General features: G+C 39.2%; 2 protein-coding genes across 6 annotated transcripts in view; one reads left to right on the plus strand and one right to left on the minus strand.

The window, feature by feature from the left end:
* Positions 1-721: 721 nt before the first annotated feature.
* On the minus strand, positions 722-11368 carry TRMT5 (tRNA methyltransferase 5). Of its 3 annotated transcripts, none has more exons than XM_015473237.3 (5): positions 11052-11368; positions 9416-10071; positions 6783-6907; positions 1955-2609; positions 722-1587 (listed from the first exon to the last, which is right to left on the minus strand). In XM_015473237.3, exons 2-5 carry the CDS (start codon positions 9903-9905, stop codon positions 1535-1537), a joined length of 1323 nt encoding a protein of 440 aa, XP_015328723.1. In that variant the 5' UTR covers positions 9906-10071; positions 11052-11368; the 3' UTR covers positions 722-1534. The 3 variants fall into 3 exon arrangements, with proteins under 3 accessions (XP_015328723.1, NP_001029737.1, XP_010807776.1); NM_001034565.2 differs by having other exon boundaries at positions 11310-11335; XM_010809474.4 differs by lacking the exon at positions 11052-11368 and adding an exon at positions 10516-11020.
* Positions 11369-11495: 127 nt separating this feature from the next.
* The window catches only part of SLC38A6 (solute carrier family 38 member 6), a 69998-nt gene continuing 54963 nt past the window's right edge, over positions 11496-26530 (plus strand). For 2 of the 3 annotated variants that reach the window (XM_002691023.7, XM_010809544.4), the window contains exons 1-3: positions 11496-11660; positions 13028-13158; positions 14873-14946. In XM_002691023.7, the coding sequence (XP_002691069.2) occupies positions 11556-11660; positions 13028-13158; positions 14873-14946 (310 nt within the window). In that variant the 5' untranslated portion in view covers positions 11496-11555. The remainder of the gene's footprint in view (positions 11661-13027; positions 13159-14872; positions 14947-26530) is intronic. The other variant, XM_005212068.5, reaches the window with a different exon arrangement.

The raw sequence follows: 26530 nt of genomic DNA on the forward strand, positions 1-26530 counted from the left end.
TATCAACTCATCAAGAGTAAACAACTACTTGGACTCATTTACCATTTTGACTATTGATGGTACTCCCAGTGTTCACAACTCTTTGGGCAACTGTCCTTGCCAAAAGGCTAACAGTCCTAAACAAAACTTGCTTTCTCTGGACATATTTCTTAAGACTCCTGCTTTCAAAACAAACACAATTAACTCTCCGTCAGTAAATAATTTTCCTTTCTTGACTTAAAAAAGTCACTTGGAGACTTTTTGGTTGTAGCCCCACTTTCATTTTTTATAAGGAAATTCTACTGTGAATTTCCAGTTTAAATATGTAATTTTTCTGACAGTTGCTTGCCTGTGACTTGGAAATACTGATGAGTAGTAGTTCTTTTGGGAATGTCAAAGTATATTTTACTTTAGCTCAGTTACGGATGCTTTATCATCTAATTCAGTATCAAAAATGTTCATACTCTACCATACTTTAAAAGCTCAACATGGATGTCCACTTTTGTTGTTTTGGAATGATGGATATACACTCATAATAGTAAAATAAAATGTTATAGCTTGGCAATATATGTTGCACTTAAATGCTCTTGCGTTATAACCATGTCACTGATTTGTAATGTGCTGAGCAGCAATGTGAAGTGATGCAAATCATATCCCATCTGTGTTGCAGCTAACTACTCAGCTCTGGTGTTATACAATGAGGGCAGCCATAGCCAGTATGTAAACAAATGAGCATAAAAAATAAGTTCCAATAAAACTTTATTTATGGACACTGAAATTCAAATTTCATATAATTTTCATGTCACAAATTTTTTTTTCCCCCAATCATTTAAAAGTGTAAAAACCATTCTCAGCTTACTTGCCGTACAACAGGTGGTGGACCAGATTTGGCCTGCTGGACGTAGTTTGCCCGTCTCTGATCTAAATAATCTCATTTGTTATTACTAATACTTCTATATTAACAGTAAGTATAGGAGTACTTACATATAACTTAGCTACACTCTTCAACTACGGATAACTGTAAAATGATGAGTGCTTTCCTAGTTATTATGCAATTATCATACTTCCAAAAACTATTTTCTGGACAATATTTAAACATATTTATCTAATAAAAGACTAGATATATATGATGATAAAATTATAAAACAACATATATTTAGTAGGCTTAAATTTTAATTTGATAATTCCCAATTTATAGGACTGTGTTAGTCTCTCAGTCATATCTGACTCTTTGTGAACCTGTGGATTACAGCCCGCTAGGCACCTCTGCCCATGGGACTCTTCAGGCAAGAATACTGGAGTGGGTTGCCATTCCCTTCTCCAGGGGCTCTTCCAGATGCAGGGATCGAACCTAGGTCTCCTGCATTGCAGGCACATTCTTTACCATCTGAGCCACCAGGGAAGCCTCGAGGGTAAAATAAAAGGGTTCAATACTAAAGTAACTGAATGCTAAAATAAAATCATACAAATGATAGTTCACTATCACAAAGGTCTAGTGGGGAGATGGAGAAAATATTTCCAGTTAAGTGGCTGAAGCAATTTGTGTATTTTCTTCTTAGAAGTCTTTATCTGTCCTCTGGCGTTTAAGAGGTGGACCTTCATGATTGTCTGTAACAAATCCAGAAAACCTATATTATGTAAGATACTTAACATTTAAAATAACTTTTAAAAAGCAAATAATATAGGCATTTTAAACATTTTAATGTACTCAACTTATGCATGAAATAGTAACATTGCTATGGATTTAATGAAATAGCCCTTCTACTAGACTGAATAGTGTATCATAATAAAATCTGTAAAATTGTGAGAAATTAGTCACTGTTGAATGGCAAGGGGTCTTGAACTGAAATATCTAACTAGAATCAGTTTAATCTATTTCTAAGTTTAAAAAAGAATATAAAATATGTATGTTGCCAAGAAAGTTATGTTAAATTTTGTATTACAGCTTACATTTAATTTCCCAGAAATCGCTCACCTCGATTCACGGTCTGGTTCTTGTAAAGTATAGCAGCAGGAATCCGAAAAGTGATGCATAACATTTCCTTGTTAGGGGCCACATTTCTTACTAGGTGAACTGAACTATATGCCTCCAAGGAGATGCCTAACACAGTTGCAGCTCGTTGCTGAACATCCTTAGCTGGATTAGCATCTTTGGAAAAGCTGTAACAGTGCACAATGGGAAGGAGTTCACTGCCACATGGCTGTCCCTCTAAGAGTGCTTTGAAAGCACTGAGAAACTCAATAGCCTTTGCTGGCAAATTCATGACAATGTGCACAGAGTGTTTTCTTTCTTTAGACAGTGGTCCTAGCTGCTGCATTAACTCTTCTCTGACTGGTCCTTGCAGGAAGTCTCTCCCATCCAAGTTAAAGACTTTTACCTTTTGGTCCACTTTATTTAATTTACAATTGTGCAGTAGCCATTTATGGGATTCAGGATTGAGATCATTAGCAAACACAGTGCACTTTTTCTTTGCTGCTGGAATGGCAAAGGGCCCAACCCCAGCAAAGACATCAAATAGGACATCCCCAGGTTTGAGAAGTTCTGTGATACGGCTGTGTTCTGTGGAGAGACGAGGATTCCAGTAGACTTTTGAAAAATCAAATTCATAGGTGTAATTGTTTTCTCGAACCTGAAAAAGTATTATGCTTTTGGTTAAACTGTTTAGTCTTAAATTCCAGCCACTGATATTGGATAGATGCATTCACACATACACACATTAAAATTTACTACTATTAAGAGCAAATTACAGTGAGTTTAAAGGCATTTAAATTAGAAATCTGGTGTTTATGCTAAACTTGAGGGTAGTTACTATCTTGCATTAGATGTTTTCATGAGAGGAGTCATCTCTTCAAAACCAAACAGCTCTCCATCTCATCCTAAAGGACCATAAAGTGGCTCCCCGATCACACTAGGAATTTTTCAGATAGGCCAACTGACTGGCTTAATTATATTATCTCCTGTCACCTGATAGGAAGAAAGCCTTTAGGGTGAAACAACACACCACATCTGTCTTCATGGTGGGTAGCTAAATTGCAGACAGTCTTCCACGCAGCAAACATGCTTTGCTTCCTTAGTTTTCAGTTTGGCAAGATAGATGTGTCATGTGTCAGTGAATTTCAAGGTACTTCGTTATGTTTTTAGACAGTTACTTGGACTCTGCAGGTTTCATGTCTATAAATAGAGCCAGTGTATAGAATAAATCATTCCCGTGTTTTTGCCTTTCCCAAATCTGAGTTTTCATGGATAAACTAAATATACAGTGAAGCTAAGTCTTGAACAAAATTAAAACTTTATAGCATTTCTTTGGGGACTATTATAAACATGATAGAAAATAGAAAACAAAATTAAAACTACAATTGTGAAATGTGACCTCACCTATCATCTTAAGCCCCTTATTTTAACAGATGAAGAATCAAAGGCCAGAAAGTTCCTAAGTTCTATAAATCTAATAGAGACATCTTCTATACTCTGTCTTCATGGACCTTAATTCCAAATTTGTACTTATTTTTTCCTCCTGACCACATCAAATGCTCTAATCATATTATTAAGTTTCAAGAGTTTGAAATATTTCTTCATGATTCTGCCAACTGAGAGTCAATCTAGGTGTATAATATAACCTGGAAGGCTTAAATGTGTCTTGGGATGCTTTTCCTGAAATCTCCTTTCTACTTGTCTTTAAGCTCTTTAGTGTGAGTCACAGATCTAGATCTAGATTAAATGATGCTAAGTATCCCTCTGGTTTTACTCATGCTGTCTTTGATATCTTGTTCCCTTAGTTAAGCATTGCTTTCAGGAGATCCACTTTAGCAATGTTTTTAAATACTACTTAAATGTTGCATGAGCTCTTAAATTTAAATGTGATTGTGTTTGGAGCAAAGAAATTATATTGAGTTTTCATATTTATTTGATAGTATATATACTAGGCATAAAGTATGTCCTAAGAACAAACTTTAGTTGACTTGGGAAGTCAATCACAAGGCATTTATAAAATTACAGAAGTTTCTCAGTTTATAGAAGTTTACATCTTCTTTCTAAGAAGAATGATACTACCTGACACCCTAAGGGTCACTACCAAGTAAAGAACATGACAATGTTCAGTCTGGGTGTGCCTAAAGTTGAGTATGTCTTAGTGTCAGCTGAGCTGAGCACAGTTATTATCAAAGGATTCACATCCGAATCTTGCTTGCCATAACAGACCTTACTCACTGTACACAGGCAGTAGGTAGTGGAGGTCTGGTATACAAGGCAGGACTAAGCATGGACTCGAGTCAGAAGCCTGACTCAAAAACCCTCTGCTCAGTCAGTCCTTCATAGTTCATGTGCATAGAGAGAATAACAACAGCCATTAACTTGGGGGTCTCTCAGGATTTGTCTAGCCTGTTTCTTAGCTTGGGTACAAAATTTCACATAATGTTAACATGTAATTATCTAAGGCTTTAACTTAAAAACAGTTTATTATATCCAACACTACAGAGGGTCTTGGGGTGGAAGATGAGAAAATGGTTTATATCAGGAATCTATTCCTATATATTTTAAGTTATTTTTTCTTTGAAATAGGTTTTGTTTTTCTTATAGAAGAAGTATGTGCTCACACTTTAGAAAAGTATAAAGATAACAAAGGTCACCAGAAACTATACCGAGTGAAAATATGCTCACTGTTAACATTCTGATATTATGCATATTTACACATTTAAAATCATCACACCTAAAATGGAACTCAGTTATGTATACTGTTCTACAGTTTATTTTTTGTCACTTGGCTTGTCAGTGGACAATTTACTTTCAGTATGGAGCAATACTGCATAGGAACCTTGAATGTTAGGTCCATGAATCAAGGCAAATGGAAGTGGTCAAACAGGAGATGCCAAGAGTGAACGTCAACATTTTAGGAATCAGTGAACTAAAATGGACTGGAATGGGTGAATTTAACTCAGATGACTATTACATCTACTACTGTGGGCAAGAATCCCTTAGAAGAATTGGAGTAGCCATCATAGTCAACAAAGTCTGAAATGCAGTACTTGGATGCAATCTCAAAAATGACACAATGATCTCTGTTCGTTTCCAAGGCAAACCATTCAATATCATGGTAATCCAAGTCTATGTCCTGACCAGTAATGCTGAAGAAGTTGAACAGTTCTATGAAGCCCTACAAGACCTTCTAGGACTAACACCAAAAAGAGATGTCCTTTCCATTATAGGGGACTGGAATGCAAAAGCAGGAAGTCAAGAGATACCTGCTTGGTAAAGTTTGGCTTTGGAGTACAGAATGAAGCAGGGCAAAGGCTATTAGAGTTCTGCCAAGAGAATGCACTGGTCATAGCACCTCTTCCAAACACCCTCTTCCAACAACCCAAGAGAAGACTGTACACATGGACATCACCAGATGGTCAACACCAAAATCAGACTCATTATATTCTTTGCAGCCAAAGATGGAGAAGCTCTATACAGTCAGCAAAACCAAGACCAGGAGCTAACTGTGGCTCAGATCATGAACTCCTTATTGCCAAATTCAGATTTAAATTGAAGAAAGTAGGGAAAACCACTAGACCATTCAGGTATGACCTAAATCAAATTCCTTACAATTATACAATTAAAGTGACAAATAGATTCAAGGGTTTAGATCTGATAGATAAGAGTGCCTAAAGAACTATGGATGGAGGTTCGTGACATTGTACAGGAGGCAGTGATCAAGACCATCCCCCCAAAAAAGAAATGCAAAATGGCTGTCTGAGGAGGCCTTACAAATAGCTGTGAAAAGAACAGAAGCAGAAGGCAAAGGAAAAAAGGAAAGATATACCCATTTGAACGCAGAGTTCCAAAGAATAGCAAGGAGAGATAAGAAAGCCTTCCTCAGTGATCAATGCAGAGAAATAGAGGAAAACAATAGAATGGGAAAGACTAGAGATCTCATCAAGAAAATTAGAGATACCAAGGGAACATTTCATGCAAAGATGGGCACAATAAAGGACAGAAGTGGTATGGACCTAACAGAAGCAGGAGATATTAAGAAGAGGTGGCAAGAATACACAGAAGAACTATACAAAAAAGATCTGCATGACCCAGATAACCACGATGGTGTGATCTCTCACCTAGAGCCACATGCAAAGAACTGACTCATTTGAAAAGACCCTGATGCTGGAAATGATTGAAGGCAGTAGGAGAAGGGGACAACAGAGGATGAGGTGGTTGGATGGCATTACCGACTCAATGGACATGAGTTTGAGTAAGCTCCGGGAGTTTGTGATGGACAGGGAAGCCTGGTATACTGCAGTCCGTGGGGTCACAAAGAGTCGGACACGACTGAGGAACTGAACTGATGGAGCTAATAATCTTCAATGATGGGAGTATTCCATTGTATTATTATCCTAAAATTTAACCAGTTATCTACTGATGATATTTAGATTGTTTTCATTCCATCATGTTTATTTATTATTATAAAAGTGATGTAGGGGTCTAGTGGTTAAAATTCCATACTTCCACTGCTGGGGGGACATGGGTTCAATCCCTGGTTGGGTACATCATTACAATCTTGTCCAGTTATATTCTTGAGATAACTTCCTATACATGGAGTGCTAGGTCAAAGGATGTATCTATTCAAAACTGCAATATATTACAATACACTCTTCCACTCTTCCTGACTATATCAAATTCGCTCTCTCATCAATAATACATATATGTAAATGCTTACATTCTCACATACTCATCAATACTGGCTATTATATTTTCTTAATCTGTTATCCTGATTTCAAAAGTTAATCTTGATATATACTGTATTAGGAGACAATAAAATATTCCATACCTTTGTCATCATATTCTCCTCTCCAGATAGTACTTCCATTTCAAAATTTCGGTAGGTATTATCAATATTATTGATTTTATTTACTGCTGAGGTGATTCCTGGATTTTTGTCAATCATAACTTGGCCTAAAAGCACAGAAATCATGATAAATACTCCCTTCTGGTTGCAAAATAAAAGCTAAAATTGCAAATATGAAATGGATGTGAACTATATTTTCTGGTTTATAGTCAAAAATTGCACCTATTTTGTGTGCATGCATTCTAAGTGGCTTCTGTCGTGTCCGACTCGTGGCAACTGTATGGAATGTAGACCACCAGGCTCCTCTGTCCATGGGATTCTCCAGGCAAGAATATTGGAGTGGGTTGCCATGCCCTCCTCCAGGGGATCTTTTCCGACCCAGGGATAGAACCCAGGTCTCTTATGTCTTCTGCATTGACAGATGGGTTCTTCACTAGCACCACTGGGAAACTGATGTGTGTAGAGGAATGCAATTCTAAAAATTCAGCAGATTACTAAAGTTAATGTCTGACAGCCCCTAAGCAAACACACAGAAAATGTGTGGGTACATTTATAAAGAAAAAATTTTGAAGAGCTTGTTCTGTCTAATATTTTTCCATGTCTTTTACTTAGTCTTTTCAAATGTATCAATACAACAGTAAGCAAACATGTAGGCCCAGGGAACTGGTTAAAAAATAGAAGAGATGTTAAGGACTATGGAAACAAATGGTTTCAGAAAACACTAGCCTGTCCCCACTGGCCTCAAACCAAATGTTTGCTTTATTGTGTATTTAAAATAGATACTTCCACTTTGGAATGCATACTAGCAAAATAATGTTTTCAAATAAAAGAAACATAGATTATTTACTTTTCTCTAAATAAAATTTTTATTTACTTAAATTGTTCTTTATGTCAAATAGTTTCCAGAGCACAAAAAGCTACAAAGGTTAAAAGACACTGGCAATGGTATATTGATGCCATATAATCAAAGTCTGCATTTTTGTCAGCACTTAAAAAAATTTACAAGAATCTATATGCTATCTCATTGTATAAAGAAAGATACGTTGATTTGTAAGTAAGTATAAAGTACTCCATAATACAGGTACAACAGAGGACGACAGAGGGTGAGATAACGGTTGGAAGGCATCACCGATTCAATGGAAATGAGTTTGAGCAAGCTCCAGGAGCTGGTGATGGACAGGGAAACCTGGTGTGCTGCAGTCCATGGGGTTGCAAAGAGTTGGACATGACTGAGCGACTGAACTGAACTGATAATACAAACATGCTTAAATACCAACTGGAATTTGTCTAATTTCTCCCTGATTAATTAGATACCTGATTTTGAATATGATAATGTCAAACTATTGTCAATCATTGTTTTATCTTGTTCTGCTTCAGGTATCAGAACTCAATTTTTAAGGTACAGAAGTTAGTTTGAAATGAAGAATTTAAAAAAACATTCTAAAGGTCTATAGTAAAAGCTTTAAAATTACTTCTGTATGAAAACGTTTCATTTTCAATCTGTGAGTACCCTTTTATGAGAGCGAGTTTATAAGAGTGCTAAAAGAATGTTGAGTTAGGACAGGCAATGATTCAACGGAAAGCCTAGACTTGACATTTGTACCAGATCATAATTATAAGGCTCTGCTTAAGTATTTATTATGTTATCACTATGCATTATTAGTCCCTTTCATCAATAAAAACAAAGTAAACGCATAACAGCACATCTCTGAAATTCCGCCCATGCAAAACACTGAGCACTACATTTTAAAGCTGAAAATAATTCCCAGGAAGTTCTGACAATTACTCTGTATCAAAAATATTAATCTGGAGAATGCATGGACATTAAATATTCATATAAGGACAAGAGCGATTTTGATTAGTCTTCTACTTCTTTCTTAGCCCAAAGAATAAAAGACCCATGCTTCAACTCTGGGCTATAGAGTTGGTTCTAAAAAGCTAGGAGTACTAAAAAACAAAGTATGGTGCCTACCATATAGAAGAGGCTCAATTACCTGAATTGATGAAAGCCTGCATAAACATGGTCTTTCCCTTTTGACTATGAAACACACATTTATGAAACCTAGCATTCAACATAGTCCTGAAGGACTAATAAGTTCTGGATACCAAAATGATAAGTTGCCAAAGAATTGTGCCAAAGCAAACGATTGAAGTTAATGCTTATGTATTGTAAACACAAAAGCCTGAACTGATATTTAGAGCTTGCTTGACTCTGGGAGGGCTTCCCTGGTGGCTCAGTGGTAAAGAGTTCACCTGCCAATGCAGGAAATGTGGGTTTGATCCCTGGGTGAGGAAGATCCCCTGGAGAAGGAAATGGCAATCCGTTCCAGTACTTTTGCCTGGGAAACCCCATGGACTGGGGAGCCTGGTGGGCTACAGTCAATGGTGTCTCTAAGAGTGGAACACGACTTAGCAACTAAACAGCAACAACAAATGACTCTGGGAAGGCTATTCCAAAGTGGCCCTTAAAGGAGGGTATGGAGCTCAAGATCCTGCTTAAAATTATAATGATAAAATGTCCCGTTTCTGTAATTAGGCATTTACATTTTTTTAAAACTAAAATTAGAACTTGCTAATTGGTTTCTAATACGTGATTATTACTAAGACACACCTACCAATTAAATGCTTGTAAGGTAGTTGATGATCTCGAAGGTTCAGGTGAGCAATGTGTCCAACTCTGCTAAACCCTGAGGTCACATCTTGACCTTCAGGAAGCACAGCTCTCAAGATTTCTTCTGACTTAAAGTTTTCATAAGTTAGGTCCAAATTATATTTCGATATCTGTGGATTGACATTCAGCTGCTTTAAAATACTGAGTTCTTCTTTCTCAAAGGAGTCAACAGTAAACATTTTATAGGGATCCAACATAATTAGTCTACCTTCTCCATCTTCTGGATCTTCAATCACACGTTTTATGCCTGGGCGCTGCAGTGCTGCTCTTTTAAGGGATCGCATCAGTTTATTGACTACTTCTTTCCTCACTTTAAGCACTGGGATGGTGACTGTCTTTTTAAAAGCTGTTCTATCAAGTTCTGTCATTCCTCGAACTTCAGAGGGTGGGGAAAACAATTCAGAGTCTCTGTGATTTGTTTCTATTTCAGGCATGGTTGAGAATCTTTTTCTTTGATCCAGCAAGAAAATAACAGGTACTCTGTTAAGCTTCTGTATCAACGATGCCCAAGGTAGTAGAATCAGTGATGCTGACTCAGTTATTCTACAGCTTTCCACTTTGAGAAGTCTTCTTGAGAATGCAAATTGTTTCAATAAGCTCCTAAAAATAAAGCATTCAATTAAAAGAACTACCATAAAGCTACAAACTAGCTTAACATATTCACAAGTCTTAATAAAAATTTTAATTGTTTCAAATAACCTGCTAAATGCCAAAGATTAAAACTTTTAGTGGTATGTGAGAAGTGTAATATTAATAATTTTTCCAGGATAGGATGAGTTTTATTAGTAGTAAATAATAAATCTGTATACTTCCAGCCCACCTGCGGCCTGGACTAGGGTTTAGTGATCCATCACTCTCGCTATAGTCAACAAACCTCCCCACCCACAGTTTTCTACAGAACATTTTGGGACTGGAAGGCCGAAATAAAGGATCATCTCTAAACGACATGGTCACTATATTGATAATTTTACCAATGTCAATATTTAAAAGGATATTCTTATGGAAGCTTATTGGGTCAGATATTGTGCTGAACGCTTTACTCACAGTAATAATCTTCGGAGGTGTGTGGTGTTGCATTCTCATTTCTGCAAAGGTGTAAACTAAAGCTCAGAAATAGGTTAATTGACCCAAAATCTTGTTGCTGTAAATCGTTGAGCAAGGATTAAAATCCAGGGCCTGCGTTCTTAATCTATTTCTATGCTGTCTTTAATGTTTTACTGCCACAAGTCCTACCTATAAGTAGAGGTTTCAGTATTTCTAGGATGGGAAATTTGCTGAGTGTTGCATGCACATCCCGTTAGTATCAGTTTTTCATTTTGCCTTCCGGAATACCGAGGAAGTAACTGTTAAGAAATGGCCCTGCCTGCTGCTGCTGCTGCTGCTGCGTCGCTTCAGTCGTGTCCGACCCTGTGCGACCCCATAGACGGCAGCCCACCAGGCCTAGGAACCCTGTAAAGCAACTGTCAAAAAGTTGACAGGGTTCAAACTGGGTTTAGCAGTTAACCAGATGTGTGATCTTGGGTAAATTACTTAACATGAATCTCTGCTTTCCACAAGTAAGATGTGGCTAAAGGTTCTACCGGAAAGTTCTGAAGCGATGAAACACCCCTCACTTCGCCGTCCTCAGGCCTAGGCTCTGCACCGAGCGGTGGGCGACTTCCCGACGTTTTAGCGCCCAGACAGCGCGAGGCGGAGAGCCGCCGAGCCGACCGGTTCCGCCACCGGACCCTGAGCCCCTTCGAACTATCTATCAAGGGCACCACGGCCGCCACTTCACCAACGTCACCATCCCATTTCCCGGCGTCGCCCCGTCGCTGGCTCCAAGACCAGACCCTCACCTCATGCTCTGGTACAACTCGGAAGCGTGTCTTCGGCGGGTAGGCGGGCCCTCAATGACACCATCAAGGTTCGCCGCCGAGAGGCGAGCGTCACCAGATCGCGTCGATCCCTCTTTTCGTCCCGGCCCTGGTCAAGTACGGAAACCCGGAAGGGCCGGGAACGTAGGCCCGCCTCCAGCGCGACTACAGGCGGGAGGGCAGGGGTAGCAGCTAGTGGATGGACTGGGTAGTCGACCAGCGAGCCGCATGGAGGTCCCAGCGGGGGTCATCAACGCCGAACCCGGCTGGTTTGTCTCTACTCAGGAGCCTGAAGAGGCGGAGGCGGAAGAGTCTAGCCCGTTGCTTAGCAACGTAAGTTTGCTCCGCTGGCTCCCCGTTCTGAAGTGACTGCCAAATAAGACCGGGAAAGAAAAGGGATGGCAAGGGGAGCGGGGAGAAGCTTAGGACCTGGGGCCCAAAGGCAGCAGCCGAGATTTCGAGGAGGTCTGGCGGAGTTCATCAATGAGATAGGAGCCTAACCTGTCCTAGAAAGAAAAGTTGAAGCTGCAGGCTCAGGTGGAAGAGACGCAGCAGCAGGTGGAGGCAGGGGACCCTACTAGGGGAGCAGCCCCACGGTTATGTAACTCACTGCTCTCGGTATACTTGTCGGCTTCTCGTTTTTTTCACCAGTCTTGTGAGCTTTTTGCAAGAGTCACAAGATTTGGCTTTTCTCAGCTTAGTCATTGCTGCTGCTGCCAAGTCATTTCAGTCGTGTCCGACTCTGTGCGACCCCATAGACGGCAGCCCACCAGGCTCCCCCGTCCCTGGGATTCTCCAGGCAAGAACACTGGAGGGGGTTGCCATTTCCTTCTCCAATGCATGAAAGTGAAAATGGAAAGTGAAGTCGCTCAGTCGTGTCCGACTCTTAGCGACCCCAGGGATTGCAGCCTACCAGGCTCCTCCATCCATGGGATTTTCCAGGCAAGAGTACTGGAGTGGGTTGCCATTGGGGACCTGTAAACGTCTTAATACAGAGATACTTAACCGTGAAGGAGCGTGAGAGGCCGGGTAATAAATACATAGCACTTCCCTGACCCTAAAACCTGTGCAGTGGGCACTTCGGCCCTTTAACTCAAGTCCCAGGGCAGTAACAGTTTCTAGGACTTTATTCCCAAATGCTGTTTTAGAGGAGAGTGTTTTCAAGGCTTATCCTCGCCAGAGCAATGTGAATTGCTTCTATTTACAATATCGTCATTGCATGGCATTCCTGCCCATCCTTTCATTGGGCAGACTTAATTCATTAAGTGTATAAATAGAGATTAGTTTTGTAGTCCTAGTAATTAGGGAGCAACAGTTGTCTACAGCAACCTCAAGCTGACTCAGGGATTCTTCAGTTATCACGTGAGCTTGAGTCCATCTGCCTGCTCCCTGTCCCCACCCCATTTTACCCTATCTTCATCTTTTGCAGTCACAAGGTTAGTCATGCCTTCTTCCTGAAGCCTACTGGGTCTCTGCGCAGGTGGAGACGATTTTCCTAGGAAACTGGCTTCCTGGAGCTGCACTAGTGGGAAGTGAGAAGGAAAGGAAAGGAAACGAGGTCCTGGTTGCTTGTTGAGCAACTAGTATGTCACAGTATGTCTGTGGTTTTAGGAGACTCTCCATAACCTGTCAGTCATTTCTTGACCAAAGTTGGACTTCACCATTCAAACACTTAACTCTGTTAATTCGTGTGCTTACAGGAAGTTCACACACAGAGATCCCGAGGTGCTTCATTTGGTTTCTCAGTGTTTAATTTGATGAATGCCATCATGGGAAGTGGCATCCTTGGCTTAGCTTATGTTATGGCTCATACTGGTATCCTTGGATTTAGGTGAGTTTTTTTCTTATTTTACAATTTTTTCTTTTTTTCATTTTGATAGTACATTGAGAAGCAAAGAGATAGGTTGTAGAACTTGGTATTATACAATTTCTAGTTATTTCTGGGGTTCCTCTTATTCTTATATTGTTGCTAGTCTGTAGCTTGGAAGGATGCTATATAATTTGGTTTTTTATCCAAAGTGTGGCTAATTTAAAAAAAAAGAGAAACTTGATCCACATTCCTTAATAACCTTAACAAGTGGCTTATTTGTTGTGTTCAGTGGGCCAAAGTAAATCAGAGTTTATCAGTCATGCAGATTATTTATAAATAGCGATTTTGTGACTGTAAATAAAACATATAATCCTTTGGTTTCTCTCCGTCTCTTTCTCTCCTCCTGTTAAGTAGACTTGTTTCACTTTCTGAGGCTAGACATGTACCCTGTATTTATTCCTTTACATCTTTTAAGACAGCTCATGGCCAGTTTGCCCAAGACAGAAGACATTGCTGTCTTTTCTGTGTTTCCATAGTACTTGTATATTCATTCTTTTATTATAATGTAATTATCTGTTTGCAAGTTATTTTCCCCACTGAACTCTGAAATCCTTTAGGACTAGATCTTATCCTTAGCATGGAGCGTCATGCTTAATAGAATGAATGAACAAGTTTGTTTTGTCAGTACAAGCAGACCTATTTTTTCTATGAAATTTAAAATACAGTCTCATGTAGGATCATTTCTGCTTTTACTTTGAATTTCTTGGTTAGCTAACCAACTTTTAAGTAACCGAACTTGCTTTTAATATGGGATGTATTTGCAAACTTTCATAGTTTTAAAACTTAAAAGCTATGTATGACACCTCAGGCGAGACATAATCATAGGACTTATTTCTTAGTTCCATTTGAAAAATCACATTTTTTACTGCAGGATCTTACATACAGGTAAATACCACCGAATGGGGGCTTGCTGAATCATATCACAGTTTCCATCTGGTGATGCCAACCTTATTTTGTGAGGTCTCTGACATCAATTGACAAGTGTACTTTCACCTCTCCATTTTGCTACTTATTAACAAGTATTAAGTGGACTGCAAAGATAGAATTTCTTCAACTTCAGGAGCACTCCCCTGGAAACTTGTCTTGCCAGTATCTTCCTGAGAATAAATAAAGGATTATGTATGCTGTTTCTTTTCATACTTTTGGTGAGAAGACCCCAATTATTACATAACACATTTTTCAAATCATATCATTAAAAGTGTTTTAACTGTATTTTTTTGGTTTGCTTTGTTGAGTATGTTTAATAGATGCTGAAATGCAGTGTTTATTCAAAATTATAGGGAGGTACTCATCATTGGGGGCTTCCCAGATGGATCAGCAGTAAAGAACCCTCCTCAGAGGAGCCTGGAGGGCTACAGTCCTAGGGTTGCAAGAGTTGGACACGACTTAAATGACTAAACAACAGCAACGCATCATTAAAAGGGGAGGGATAGAGTAAAGAAAAAAGACAATGGGATTTCAAAACTGAAACTTACTTCTCTTAAGTTGGAGAGAAGACAGAGGAGCCTAGAGGGCTACAGTCCACAGGGTCACAAAGAATCAAACGTGACTGAAGCAACTTAGCACTCATACACGTGACCATTTGAATGTGAAAAAAAAATGTTTTTTGAATGAAATACCATAAAAAGGAAACTTTTAGGGGACAAATTTGACCATGTACTCTTTTATGTTTTAGTTTCTTGCTGCTGATAGTCGCTCTCCTGGCTTCTTACTCAGTTCATCTCCTGCTTAGCTTGTGTATTCAGACAGGTAAGTAAAATGTGTGCTTGCTTATTCATTTGATAAAATAGCCTATTGAGATCATGTCAGCCAGGTTGGGTGTCTCAAATCTAATTTCCAGTGGGAGTATTAGGTAGGGTGGTTGAAATGGAGAATTTCAGAAGGTCAGAATATATGGACCCAGTCCTTCAGGAGAATATCTGAGGGCAGACGAGGAGGAGGAAACCGGCATTCTTCCCCTGCCTTTCTCCACAACATGTGACATAGATTTCTAGGTTAGAGTAGATTAGGGAAAGCACCTGAAAGATGTTTAAAGGATCCAGACCTTGTGTTAGGGAGAAGCAGTACCCAGGTGTTCATGCTCATCGTCTTTCTCCTAGGGTGATCACTTTCTGGAGAACACCTTCCGAGATCTACTACTGCTGTCTCTGCCCCCCATATATTGATGTGTGTGCATATATATACATATATATATGTTTTTTCCACTTATGCAGTTCAGTCATGGATTGAATAAGTTCTTTCAAGTTGCAATAAATAAAAGCGTATGAATCGTGGAACTGCTTTCTTAAAGTTTTTCTTTTGGCATTAATAAATACTCTGTGCCCACCAATCCTGGTCTTTCTATCTGCCTAGGCTGATCTCCCTTTGGATTGCGACAGTTATGATGCCAGAATCATGAGTTTAAGTCTTATGTGGATGGGTTCACTTTGCCCTGTTGTTTTCAGGTTTTTAAGAAACAGAACAGATACATAAAATAGATAAAAATGGGATTGTTCTGGTTGAAACAGGTGTTTCTTGAGGATTTTAAGACTCTTCAGAACAGAGTTCTAAATCCACAGCTCTAGGCTGTTTAATCTGTCTATGCATCAGACGCATCTGCAGATTGTTCTGTAAACAGAGGTTTCTAAGCCTCAGGGATTCTAATTCCAAGAATCTGAGGTAGGATTCAGGAGTCTCTTTTTAAAAGTCCTCCAGGGGACTCTTACACAACATGGACTTAGGATCTGTAGTTCACAGCTGTAAGTTGTGTCATTGCTTTTGGTCATTCAACCAACGAATACATTCCTTTGCTTGCGGGGGCTTGGGTGACTGTGTAGACAGATAGAAATACCAGGAAATGATGCAATATTAATCGCAAAGTAACAAGTTGTTATACAACATCCCAAATTCAGGAGTAAGAGCATTAAAGAAGTATATTTGTAAATCCTGCTGAAAGGGGACTGAATTTTAATGCATGTTTTGAAATTTTGCTTCTTTGTTTAAAAAAGTTATTTTTACTTAATTGTGATAGTCTATCTAACATCTTCATAGGTTATTTTATCATGGTTTCTACTAAAAGATTAATATGGTAGTAAGTCATGTGGCAATTATATCTTCATTACCTGAAGTGTTTTGCTTTATTAATTTAGATTATTTGGAAGTAGTATTCAATTTATGAAGATTTCCAGATAATGCTATTTTTTTTTTTTTTGCTTTCCTTCAGATCATATGTATTTAACTTTAAAATTCTGACATCTGTTATTCTTTTCTATAACTTTGGGGCATCTAAAGTGAAAAGCTCTGTTTCTCTTTCTTTTTTCTTTTTCTTTGATTTTTTGTAGCTTACTTGGTCCATGAACTAACTTCTTCATGATTCTTCATACACACTGCTGCACCTGTCTGCTGTTGATTGAATTCCTTCAGTCACTGTAAAGTTCTCTGTGCAGGTAGGCTTTAAAAATAATAACAAATCATATATATATATACACACATATATATATATATATATATTGCATATGCTATACATATATGCTAGAGAATAATACACAGCTAAATTTCTCTCTAGTTTGTTGGACTGTCATAAAAGAGTATTCAGACTGGATTCACTGGTTGGAGAAAGGATTATCACAAGTCTTTACAGATTAGCTTCATTATTTGCCTAGAGCACAAGAGAAATTCTACCTTTATAAAAGTTCAGTTCAGTTCAGTTCAGTTCAGTCGCTCAGTTGTGTCTAACTCTTTGCGACCCCATGAATTGCAGCACACCAGGCCTCCCTGTCCATCACCAACTCCCGGAGTTCACTCAAACTTACATCCATCCAGTCGGTGATGCCATCCAGCCATCTCATCCTCTGCCGTCCCCTTCTCCTCCTGTCCCCAATCCCTCCCAGCATCAGAGTTTTTTCCAATGAGTCAACTCTTCGCATGAGGTGGCCAAAGTACTGGAGTTTCAGCTTTAGCATCATTCCTTCCAAAGAACAGGATTTCTTTTAATGAAATTCTGGTATTTTTGATTTTATATAGGATTTGGGATATGTCTGGACTTTTCTTGAGGGCTGAGGCATATAAGGTACCTTAATCTCTCTAGCCTTAGTTTGTGCTTAGTCATTCAGTCATGTCCAACTCTGAATCCCCATGGACTGTAGCCTGCCAAGCTCCTTTGTCCATGGAATTCTCCAGGCAAGAATACTGGACTGGGGATCCATTCCCGTCTCCAGAGGATCTTCCGGATCCAGGAAACCTTAGTTTGCCAGTTCTAAAATGATAGTGTAAATACTTTTCTCTTGGGATTATTGTGAGAATGAAATACAATGACATACGTAAAATATCAAGTCCTTGGTAAAATGCTAGTAGCTTTTATTATCATGAGTTCTCATTGGGCCAGAACGCATAAGGATTGCAAAGTATGTATATATATATATATATATATATATTTTTTTTTTTTTTGGCTGCATGGCATGTAGGATCTTAGTTCCCCAACCAGAAATTGAACCCATGCTCCCTGCAGTAGCAGAGTCTTAACCACTGGACCACCAGGGAGTTCCCCCAAGGTGCTGTACATACTGTACTGCTGTCCCAGAAACAGTTGGCTCATTATGATTCTCTGGGGAAATGTTTATGCTCTGGGAATAAAGGAAGAGCTCCCCTCCTCTGGTTTCCACATCAGTGTCAACAGAAGAGAATCAGAGTCTTAGAACTCAGCCTGTATCTGGTCAGGTCCCTACTTCCTAGTCTTTGCTCCCTACCACTCACTGCATTGTCATCATTATTTGCCTTGAGATCATTTGGATTAATAATCTTATACCACTTAATTTATGTCACTCAGTTTATGTCAATCAGTTCAAGAATCCTATGTTATCCTTCATTTCCCAGACTCACCCAATATAGTTCTGTCATTTTCTTTTTTTTAATTTTACTGAAATATAGTTGATTTACAATGTTGTATTAATTTCTGCTATACAACAGAGTGATTCAGCTATACACATATGTGCATTTTTTCATATTCTATTCCATTATGGTTTATCACAGGATATTGAATATAGTTCCTCTTAACTCTTCTGAATATTTCCTTACCTTTCTTACTCTAGAACCTAAGACTTCTCTGTGAACACTGCTTTCCCTACAGTTCTCTCAAGTGGCCTCTCTTTTCTCTTCCATGTCCCTCATACTGGTCTAAAGATAGGATAGATGTCCTACTGACATCTCATTTCTACTTCCTCTCCCTAAACCCCAGCTTTGAATCTCATAAAGTCTACCTTATGGATATCATATACAGACTCCTCAGCCATGTTCTGTCATTTTGTGAACATTTTAGCTTCTGCTTTCCTTTCAGTTTCATCAGTATCACCCCATCTGGATGGGTACTGGACGATTTCAGTACCCATATAGATAGTCTAACACTTTCATTTCTGTAATTTTTTGTCTTCTAATGATTATATTCTCTTCCTACCTCAGCTACTTATTTCCCTGGTCATACTATTGATCTTGTCTTTACCAAAATTTCATCCCCTCCAAAATCTCATTTTCAAGAATCCACCCTCCAAAAACTACCATCTTTTTAATTTGTTAAAAATTCATTCCCTCAAGTACTCCAACTCTGGCAATTCTTCGCCCCCCACCTGGATTTGAGGTCATTGATATACTACTTTTTGCTCTCTCCTTCACTCTCTTGTCCATATTTCTTCTCTGCATCCAGTTGAAGTTTCTTGTTACAATCATACCCTTGCTCCTCCCTTTCACCATGCTACTTTCCTGGCAAAACTCCAATCATAGTTAAATGTAACAGCCTACCTCACACATGCACCTGTGCAGTTGACTATTCCTGAAGAAGAACATAAAGCCATGCAGATTAATGTCACTGTAATTCAGTGTCTAGTGGATCTGTGATGCTATCATCTAATCCTTATTAACTTCTTCAGTTCATTCATTTGCTTACTGTGCTGTCTAGGAGATGTCTTCTTTCTCTCAGACCTTCAACACATTCTCCTTGATTTCATTCTTAGCTGATAGCTTCACTTTCTTTTTCACTGATGAAACAGAAACCATCGTAAAAGAACTTTATAAGCTCTTACTACCACTTCCACCCACCTGTCTTCACCTGTACCTTATATTCTCTTACTTTGGATGAACTCTCTGTGTTCCTGTCTGAGGCTAGCCCCTCCACTTCTGCTGTGACCCCGTCTGCTCTCACCTACAGTATTCAGCCACTTTCTCCCTTCTCTCTTCTTTTTCATCATCTTTGTACTTTTCTTTCTATGAGTTTACAAATAGATCATAATTTCTTCCACTTAAAAAATGACGCTGCATGCATTCACTATGCTCCATGCCTTCATAGGGGATGATTATCAGGTGGCGCTAGTGGTAAAGAACCTGCCTGCCAGTGCAAGAGACTCAAATTCAATCCCTGGGTCAGGAAGATGATCCCCTCGAAGAATTCATGGCAACCCACTCTAGTATGTTTGCCTGGAGAATCCCATGGACAGAGGAGCCTGGAGGGCCCCAGTCCACAGGGCCGTGAAAAGTCAGACACAACTAAAGCAACTTAGCACACATGCACACTGTCGTAGTAAAGCTCTTGTGAAAATAGTTATCTATACCAGATACCTCCCCTTCCTCTTATTCTCTCTTGAACATTCTTCAGTCAGCCTTTCCCCATTACTACACAGAAATTATTGGGCCAGCATCTTCCACATTGCTGATCCAGTGGTCAGTTCTGTCTTCATCTTAGTTGACTGGTCAGCACCACTGAACACAGTTGGTCACACCTTCCTCTGTAAAACGCTTATTCACACTCTCCTGGTTTCCTTCCTGTTTCACAGAATATGCTTTTCCTCTGCTAAATCCTTTTTATCTCCCTGTCTTCTAAACATTGGAGTATCCCTGGTACTGTTCCCCTGATCTCGTTTCTTTTACACTCTTGGGCTCATTACAGCCAGCCCTAAAATTGATACCCCTAGCCTGGATCTCTTCCCTTGAATTTCAGACTCATATCCAACTTCCTCCATGATATTGCCACTTGGATATTTAATATGCTAATGTCAAATTTGCCTCTTTATACTACCAGTCTACACTTTCCACTGTTTTCCTATCTAAGTAAATGATAAATCTTCCTTCTAGTTGCTCAGGCCAAAGACCTTAGAATTATTCTGGACTCTTCTTCTCATACTCCAAATGCAATTTCCAAATGTGAGGAAGTATCTGTCCTATAATTGTGAAAGTAAAATACTGACAAAACAAGTGTGAAGACCGTGATGAAAAGGTATAGAGGCTAACCATCAATCCAACATTTGTATTAGTATTTACCTACATGAGTTGAAAATTTATGAGCATGGATGTTTATAGCAGCTTTATTTATAATTGTTAGAATTTAGAAGCAACGAAGATGCCCTTCAGTGAGTGAATGGATAAACTGTGGTCCATTCAGTTAATAGAATATATTAACAGCACTTCAGAGAAATGAACTGTCAAGCCTTGAAAGACATGGAGGAATCTTATAAAGGCATCTTGCTAACTGAAAAAGCCAGTGTAAAAAGGCTGCATTCTGTATGGTTCCAACTATATGACACTCTAGGAAGGACAAAACTATGGAGACAATGAGAAGATCAGTAGTTTCCAGGGCTTAAGAAGGAAGGAGGAATGACTAGATGGAAGCATAGATGCAATTTAAGGTAGTTGAGACTGTTCTGTATGATACTATACTGGTAAATACACGTCATTATTCATTTATCAAAACCATAGAATGTGCAGCACCAAGGAGGAACTCTAGTCTATGGATTTGTGGTGATAATGATGTGTCAGTGTAGATTCACTGATGTGACAAATACACCCCTCTGGTGGGGGGTTTTGATAGTGAGTGGGGCTGTGCATGTGTGGGGATAGAATGTGAAAACTATACTTTCCGCTCAATTTTGCTCTGAACCTAAAACTGCTGTGAAAATAAAATCTGTTTTTAAAAAACTTAAACAAACTCAGAGGGAAAGAGGAAACAGAGATAATTCACAGACCAGATGAAAACTTTAAAAACTATATTTAATAGCTTCAGAGAACCAAAAGAAGATATTACATCATTGAAATAAGGACAAGAAATTATTTCAAACATATAGTAAGAGTATAAGAGTCCCAGATGTTAGAAATGAAATTTAAAATTAATTTAGTAGCTGGGTTGAAAAGAGTTAAGGAAATTTCCTGAGGGGAAATAAAAAGACAAGGAGCTTGAAAATGGGAGAAAAAATATAAGAAAATGAGAGGATCGGTCCAGGAGGTTCAGCATGCAAATAATAAGAATTCCATGAAAACAGAAAAATTAGATGATAGAAAATTATCAACAAAACAATACAAGCAAAGTTTGTAACTGAAAGAAATTAGTTTCCAGATTGAGAGAATTTTTCCTGGTAACCAGTGTAATAATTATAAAAGAATTCATATCAAGATGTATCTTTATGAAAAATTAGAATACAGTTATAAAGAGACTATACTGAAAGCTTCAGAGAGGAGAAACAAACAATTCTCATGCAAAGAGTCGAAATCTATAATGACAAAAGACTTCCCAGGAAGAACTATAAATAAGACTATAGAGCAATACCTTCAGAATTCTTGAGGAAAATGATCTCAGTATAGAATGCTACATCCTGCCAAACTATTTTTTACAGGTAGAATAATGACATAAAAGACTCAAAAAATTATCTCCTATACACTCTTATGTAATGAGCAATGGAGGATGCCACTTACCAAAAAGTTCAGTTCAGTTCAGTCACTCCCTTGTGTCCAACTCTTTGAAACCCCATGGACTGCGGCATGCCAGGCTTCCCTGTCCATCACCAACTTCCAGAGCCTGCTCAAACTCATGTCTATTAGGTTGGTGATGCCATCCAACCATCTCATCCTCTCAACCATGTCACCTTTCCTCCTGCCTTCAATCTTTCCCAGCATCAGGGTCTTTTCCAATGCGTCAGTTCTTTGCATCAGGTGGCCAAAGTATTGGAGTTTCAGCTTCAGTGTCAGTCCTTCCAATGAATATTCAGGACTGATTTCCTTTAGGATTCCCTGGTTGGATCTCCTTGCTGTCCAAAGGACTCTCAGGAGTCCTCTCTAACACCACAGTTCAAAAGCATCAATTCAGTGCTCAGCTTACCACAATTAGGTGGTACCAAAAAAATTAGGGATCCAGCACAAGGGAGAGGCTCCTTGGTGGCTCAGACAGTAAAGAACCCGCCTGTTCAATCCCTGGGTTGGGAAGATCCCTCGGAGAAGGGAATGGTGACCCACTCCAGTATTCTTGCTTGGAGAATCCCATGAACCGAGGAACCTGGTGGGCTGCAGTCCATGGGGTTGCAAAGAGTTGGACACGACTGAGCAACTTACACACACAGCACAGGGGAGAAGTGGAGGGAATTCCCAGGACAACAGCCAAACAGCAGGTCTGAGAGCTCCCTGCAGGTTGAAGTAGTTCTTTTTACAAAGGCGCAGTCAGCTTTCCAGGTCATGCTTGCCTTCAGGATTTTGTTCAGGATGGAAATCATTTTCTTTTTCTTCTTCCTGAAGGGAGTGCCTTTCTCATTTGTCTGTCTAGCTCTGATTTGTACTAACAGTACCTGTTAGATTAGCAGTAGATTAGCAGTCAGACCTGGCTGTTACAGAAGTCTAAGAATCAAATAGTGGAAGATTGAAGCAAGGTATTAACAAAGAGAATAAAAGGGGAAAAAAAGCAAGTTAAGAAACTTGGCGAAGTTAGACTGAATGTGGAGGAGGGCCTGTCTGAGGATATCTCCCAGATTTCTGACACAGGCCACTGGATTAATGATAGTGTCATTAATGGTCATAAGAACACAGCAGGAGATGCTAGTTCAAAATAAAAATGAGTTCAGTTTTGGATATGTGCACTCTGAAGTAAAATTAGATGGACCAGTCCTAGAAGTGAAGCCCAGGATAGAGGCTCATTCATTCATCCTATACTCATTTATCTGTGAGGATTACAGAGATAAATGACTTCCTTCCTTCCCTTAAAAAAGCTCATAATCTAGAAGGGGAGACATACATAAGCAAATGATTTATAATGTAGTGTGATCATTTAAATATGAGCAAGGTATAATGATAGCTCGGAGGAGAGAATGTTTTGCTTTGTCTCAGTGGGGGGTGAGGGGGGTGGTGAGGGTCGGCCAGTATTGGGAGGACCGAGCTAAAAAGGAATTTGACCAATAGACAAGGCAAGAGAGAATATTCCCGCACATACAAAGGTACATACTGAATATTTTACCCACCATACTAAAACTAGTTCACTATTATTTATGCATAAGACACAAAGAAGAAAATGAAACTGAATAAATAGACAAGTGTCAGATCTTAAGGAATTTGGAGCTTTTGCTGAGGCCGTGAGAAGTCACTGAGGTGGCTGGAAAAGAGTCAAAGTAGATACTAGGATTCACCAATTGTTGTTTCCAAAGAGAATTTTGATCCTTCTGAGAGCCCACTGAGAAAGAGAACATAGTCCCCTATCTTCTTCTTTCTAACGGTTACAATTCTTTTACGAGGATTTTATTTTTTAGCAATAATGAGGAAATAAAGAGTAAAATGACCCCCTTGCCCTCCCCATTCTTTTTTTAATGAAACATGGTAGAGTGGTGATTTGAAATCCATCACAGCACCCTCTTTTTTAAAAAAAAAATTCAAAATGCTTCTTTTATTACCTAAAGTGAATTCCTATAGGTATTATAACCTACTTGTGGTGGGCTAAGTTAGTTCAGTTCGGTTCAGTTGCTCAGTCGTGTCCGACTCCTTGCGACCCCATGGACTGCAGCATGCCAGGCTTCCCTGTCCATCACTAACTCCCGGAGCCTACTCAAACTAATGTCCATCGCTAAGTAAAGGTGCCCCCAAAACATATCCAGATTCTAATCCCTGTGAATGTTACCACTGATGGCAAAAAAGGGACTTTGCGAGGGCGACTATTCTGTGGACTCAGTGCAGTTACCTGGTCACAGAGAGAGAGCTCAGACAGCAGCGGAGAAGGCAATTATGACCACAGAGGCAGAGATGGGAGTGATCTGGCCACAAATCAAGTCAGGCCAGCTGTCACTGGAAGCTGGAAGAGGCAAGGAATAGACTTCCTCTAGGGCCTCTACAGAAACTGTAGCCTTGCTGCTACCTTGATGCTGACCCAGTGAGACTGATTCTGGCCTTCTGACCTCCAGAATTACGAGAGAATAAATTTCTGCTCTTTTAAGTCACCAAATTTGTGATACTTTGTTACGCAGCCATAGGAAACCAATACAGTACTTAAAATTAATATAATGCCGTATAGCAAAGTAAAGGAGAGGCAAAAACAAAATAAACGCTGTTAGTGATATGATTTTTCTAAATGGGAAACAGTTTTTGGCAAAGTTCCAAACAAAACCAAACATAGTAATTATGTTCCTGGAAATTTTAGTGTGTATTGAAAGCATTAGCCATTGTTTCCTCAGCATCTACCAAACAGAGGGTGTTTAATAAAAGCTGGGTATGTGGGTGATGATGGATGGATGGATTAGAGCTACAGAGGGATTCTATTTTAAAAGTTCCAAATTTAACACACAGGCAGAAATTACGTATGTCAGAAGTATCTTTGAAAATTTATTGTATAGTTTATAAAATAAAGTGTACAAATTTACATGTTGGACACCAAGATACCATTTCTCAATAAAGCTGAGAGCCTTTTATTTTTCCCCCACATTAGTCTGGGTACTGTGTGAAGGCTTTGGATCTCTTTAGGGTCCCATTCAGCACTGAGATGCTCTCATTGTGAGAGCAAATGAAACTGAAACTGATTGAAAGACAGTAGATTCCTATTTCCTATCTCAGTGCTCATAGTATTTATTTATTGTTTGGTATGATAGCTGCCCACACTATTTATAATTTTGTATCTTTTTCTTGGGATTAATGAGCATAGTTCAGTATTCCCACAATTAATTAAGTGGGCTGATTATGGGACTCCATTTTCAGTGAATGGTGGTCTTGTCTCATCCTTTCTTCTGGTAAGTACTCATCTTGCCTAGATTTTTCTCCCCCAGGGGCATGTGGCAGTGTCTAAAGACCCTGGTGGCTCACACAGTAAAGAATCCGCATGCAAGGCAGGAGACCTGGGTTTGATCCCTGGGTTGGGAAGATCCCCTGGAGAAGGGCATGGCAAACCACTCTAGTATTCTAGCCTGGAGAATCCCCATGGACAGAGGAACCTGGTGGGCTACAGTCCATGGGGTCGCAAAGAATCAGACATGACTGAACAACTAAGCACAAAGACATTTCTGGTTTTCAAGGCCGAGAATTGGTGGGCAGGGTGAGGTGCTGCTGGCATCTCGTGAGGCCAGGGACGCTACTAAACCTGCCGCAGTGCACACAACAGCCCCCTCTGCAAACACTTATCCAGGTCCAACGTATCAGCAGGGCAGGATGAGAAAACCTGAGCTAGACTGTATGTGTACTCTGCTTTTGTCATGACCCCTTTGTATTGTCTTACTTGATGGCAGAATGTTTCCTGTAGCAGAACTGAACTTTTGTTAGTGGGCTGCAGGGAAGGATGGGTATAAGTCTTTGCAGGATTAAACATGTTTTTAAATGAACCTCCTCTTTTAATTTTATCAAGGTAATAACAGTCACACACATGTGGATGTACATGCCGTGTGTATATGTGTGTGTGCACTTATGCAGGAGGACTTGGAACACTTTCCTGCCCATTCTTCCCCACCTCTAGATCCATTTTCCAGAGTTCACAGCATTTAGAGTTTTGCTTTGACTTCTCTTGGGGAGTTACCTCTCTAAGTGTAAATCATATTCTTCTACTGTTATTTATTGATTTAAGATATTATTTGTTGACACCTCGTTATGTAAGGTGAGGATTTAGCTTGAGTACACTAGTCCTTCTTCTAATTGTTGTTAGTTTATATTCAATAATTCTTTTTCTGATTATTTGTGACTCTAAACAATACATTTAAAGTTTTGTTTTTGTTTCTTAGATGGTGTTTTACTCTGCTACGTTGCATATATATATACTTGTATATATACTGTGCTTGCTTTCCCCTGTTGTCTATTTCCCGTCGTCCTTCTACTGTACTCTGATATTGTCAAGGTTGACAATATTTACTTTCTGTTTTATAATCTATCTTAAGTCATTAATGTTTTATGAATAAGTTGAGTCTAAAGTTGGAAAACCAATGAATAGCATTTATAGGATATAACCATGTAAATCCAGTTCACTGAAGAACCATGTGGTATGTTGGGACCCTAGAACTTTCTCTATGCCTGCAGGTATCTCACTTCTGTGACACTGAAAGGAGTATGTTCTTTGTACTCTCGCATTCTATTTTCTTTTACTACAAGTGCTCTA

The sequence above is a fragment of the Bos taurus genome, chromosome 10 (genome assembly GCF_002263795.3).
Source record: "Bos taurus isolate L1 Dominette 01449 registration number 42190680 breed Hereford chromosome 10, ARS-UCD2.0, whole genome shotgun sequence".
Lineage (NCBI taxonomy): Eukaryota > Metazoa > Chordata > Mammalia > Artiodactyla > Bovidae > Bos > Bos taurus.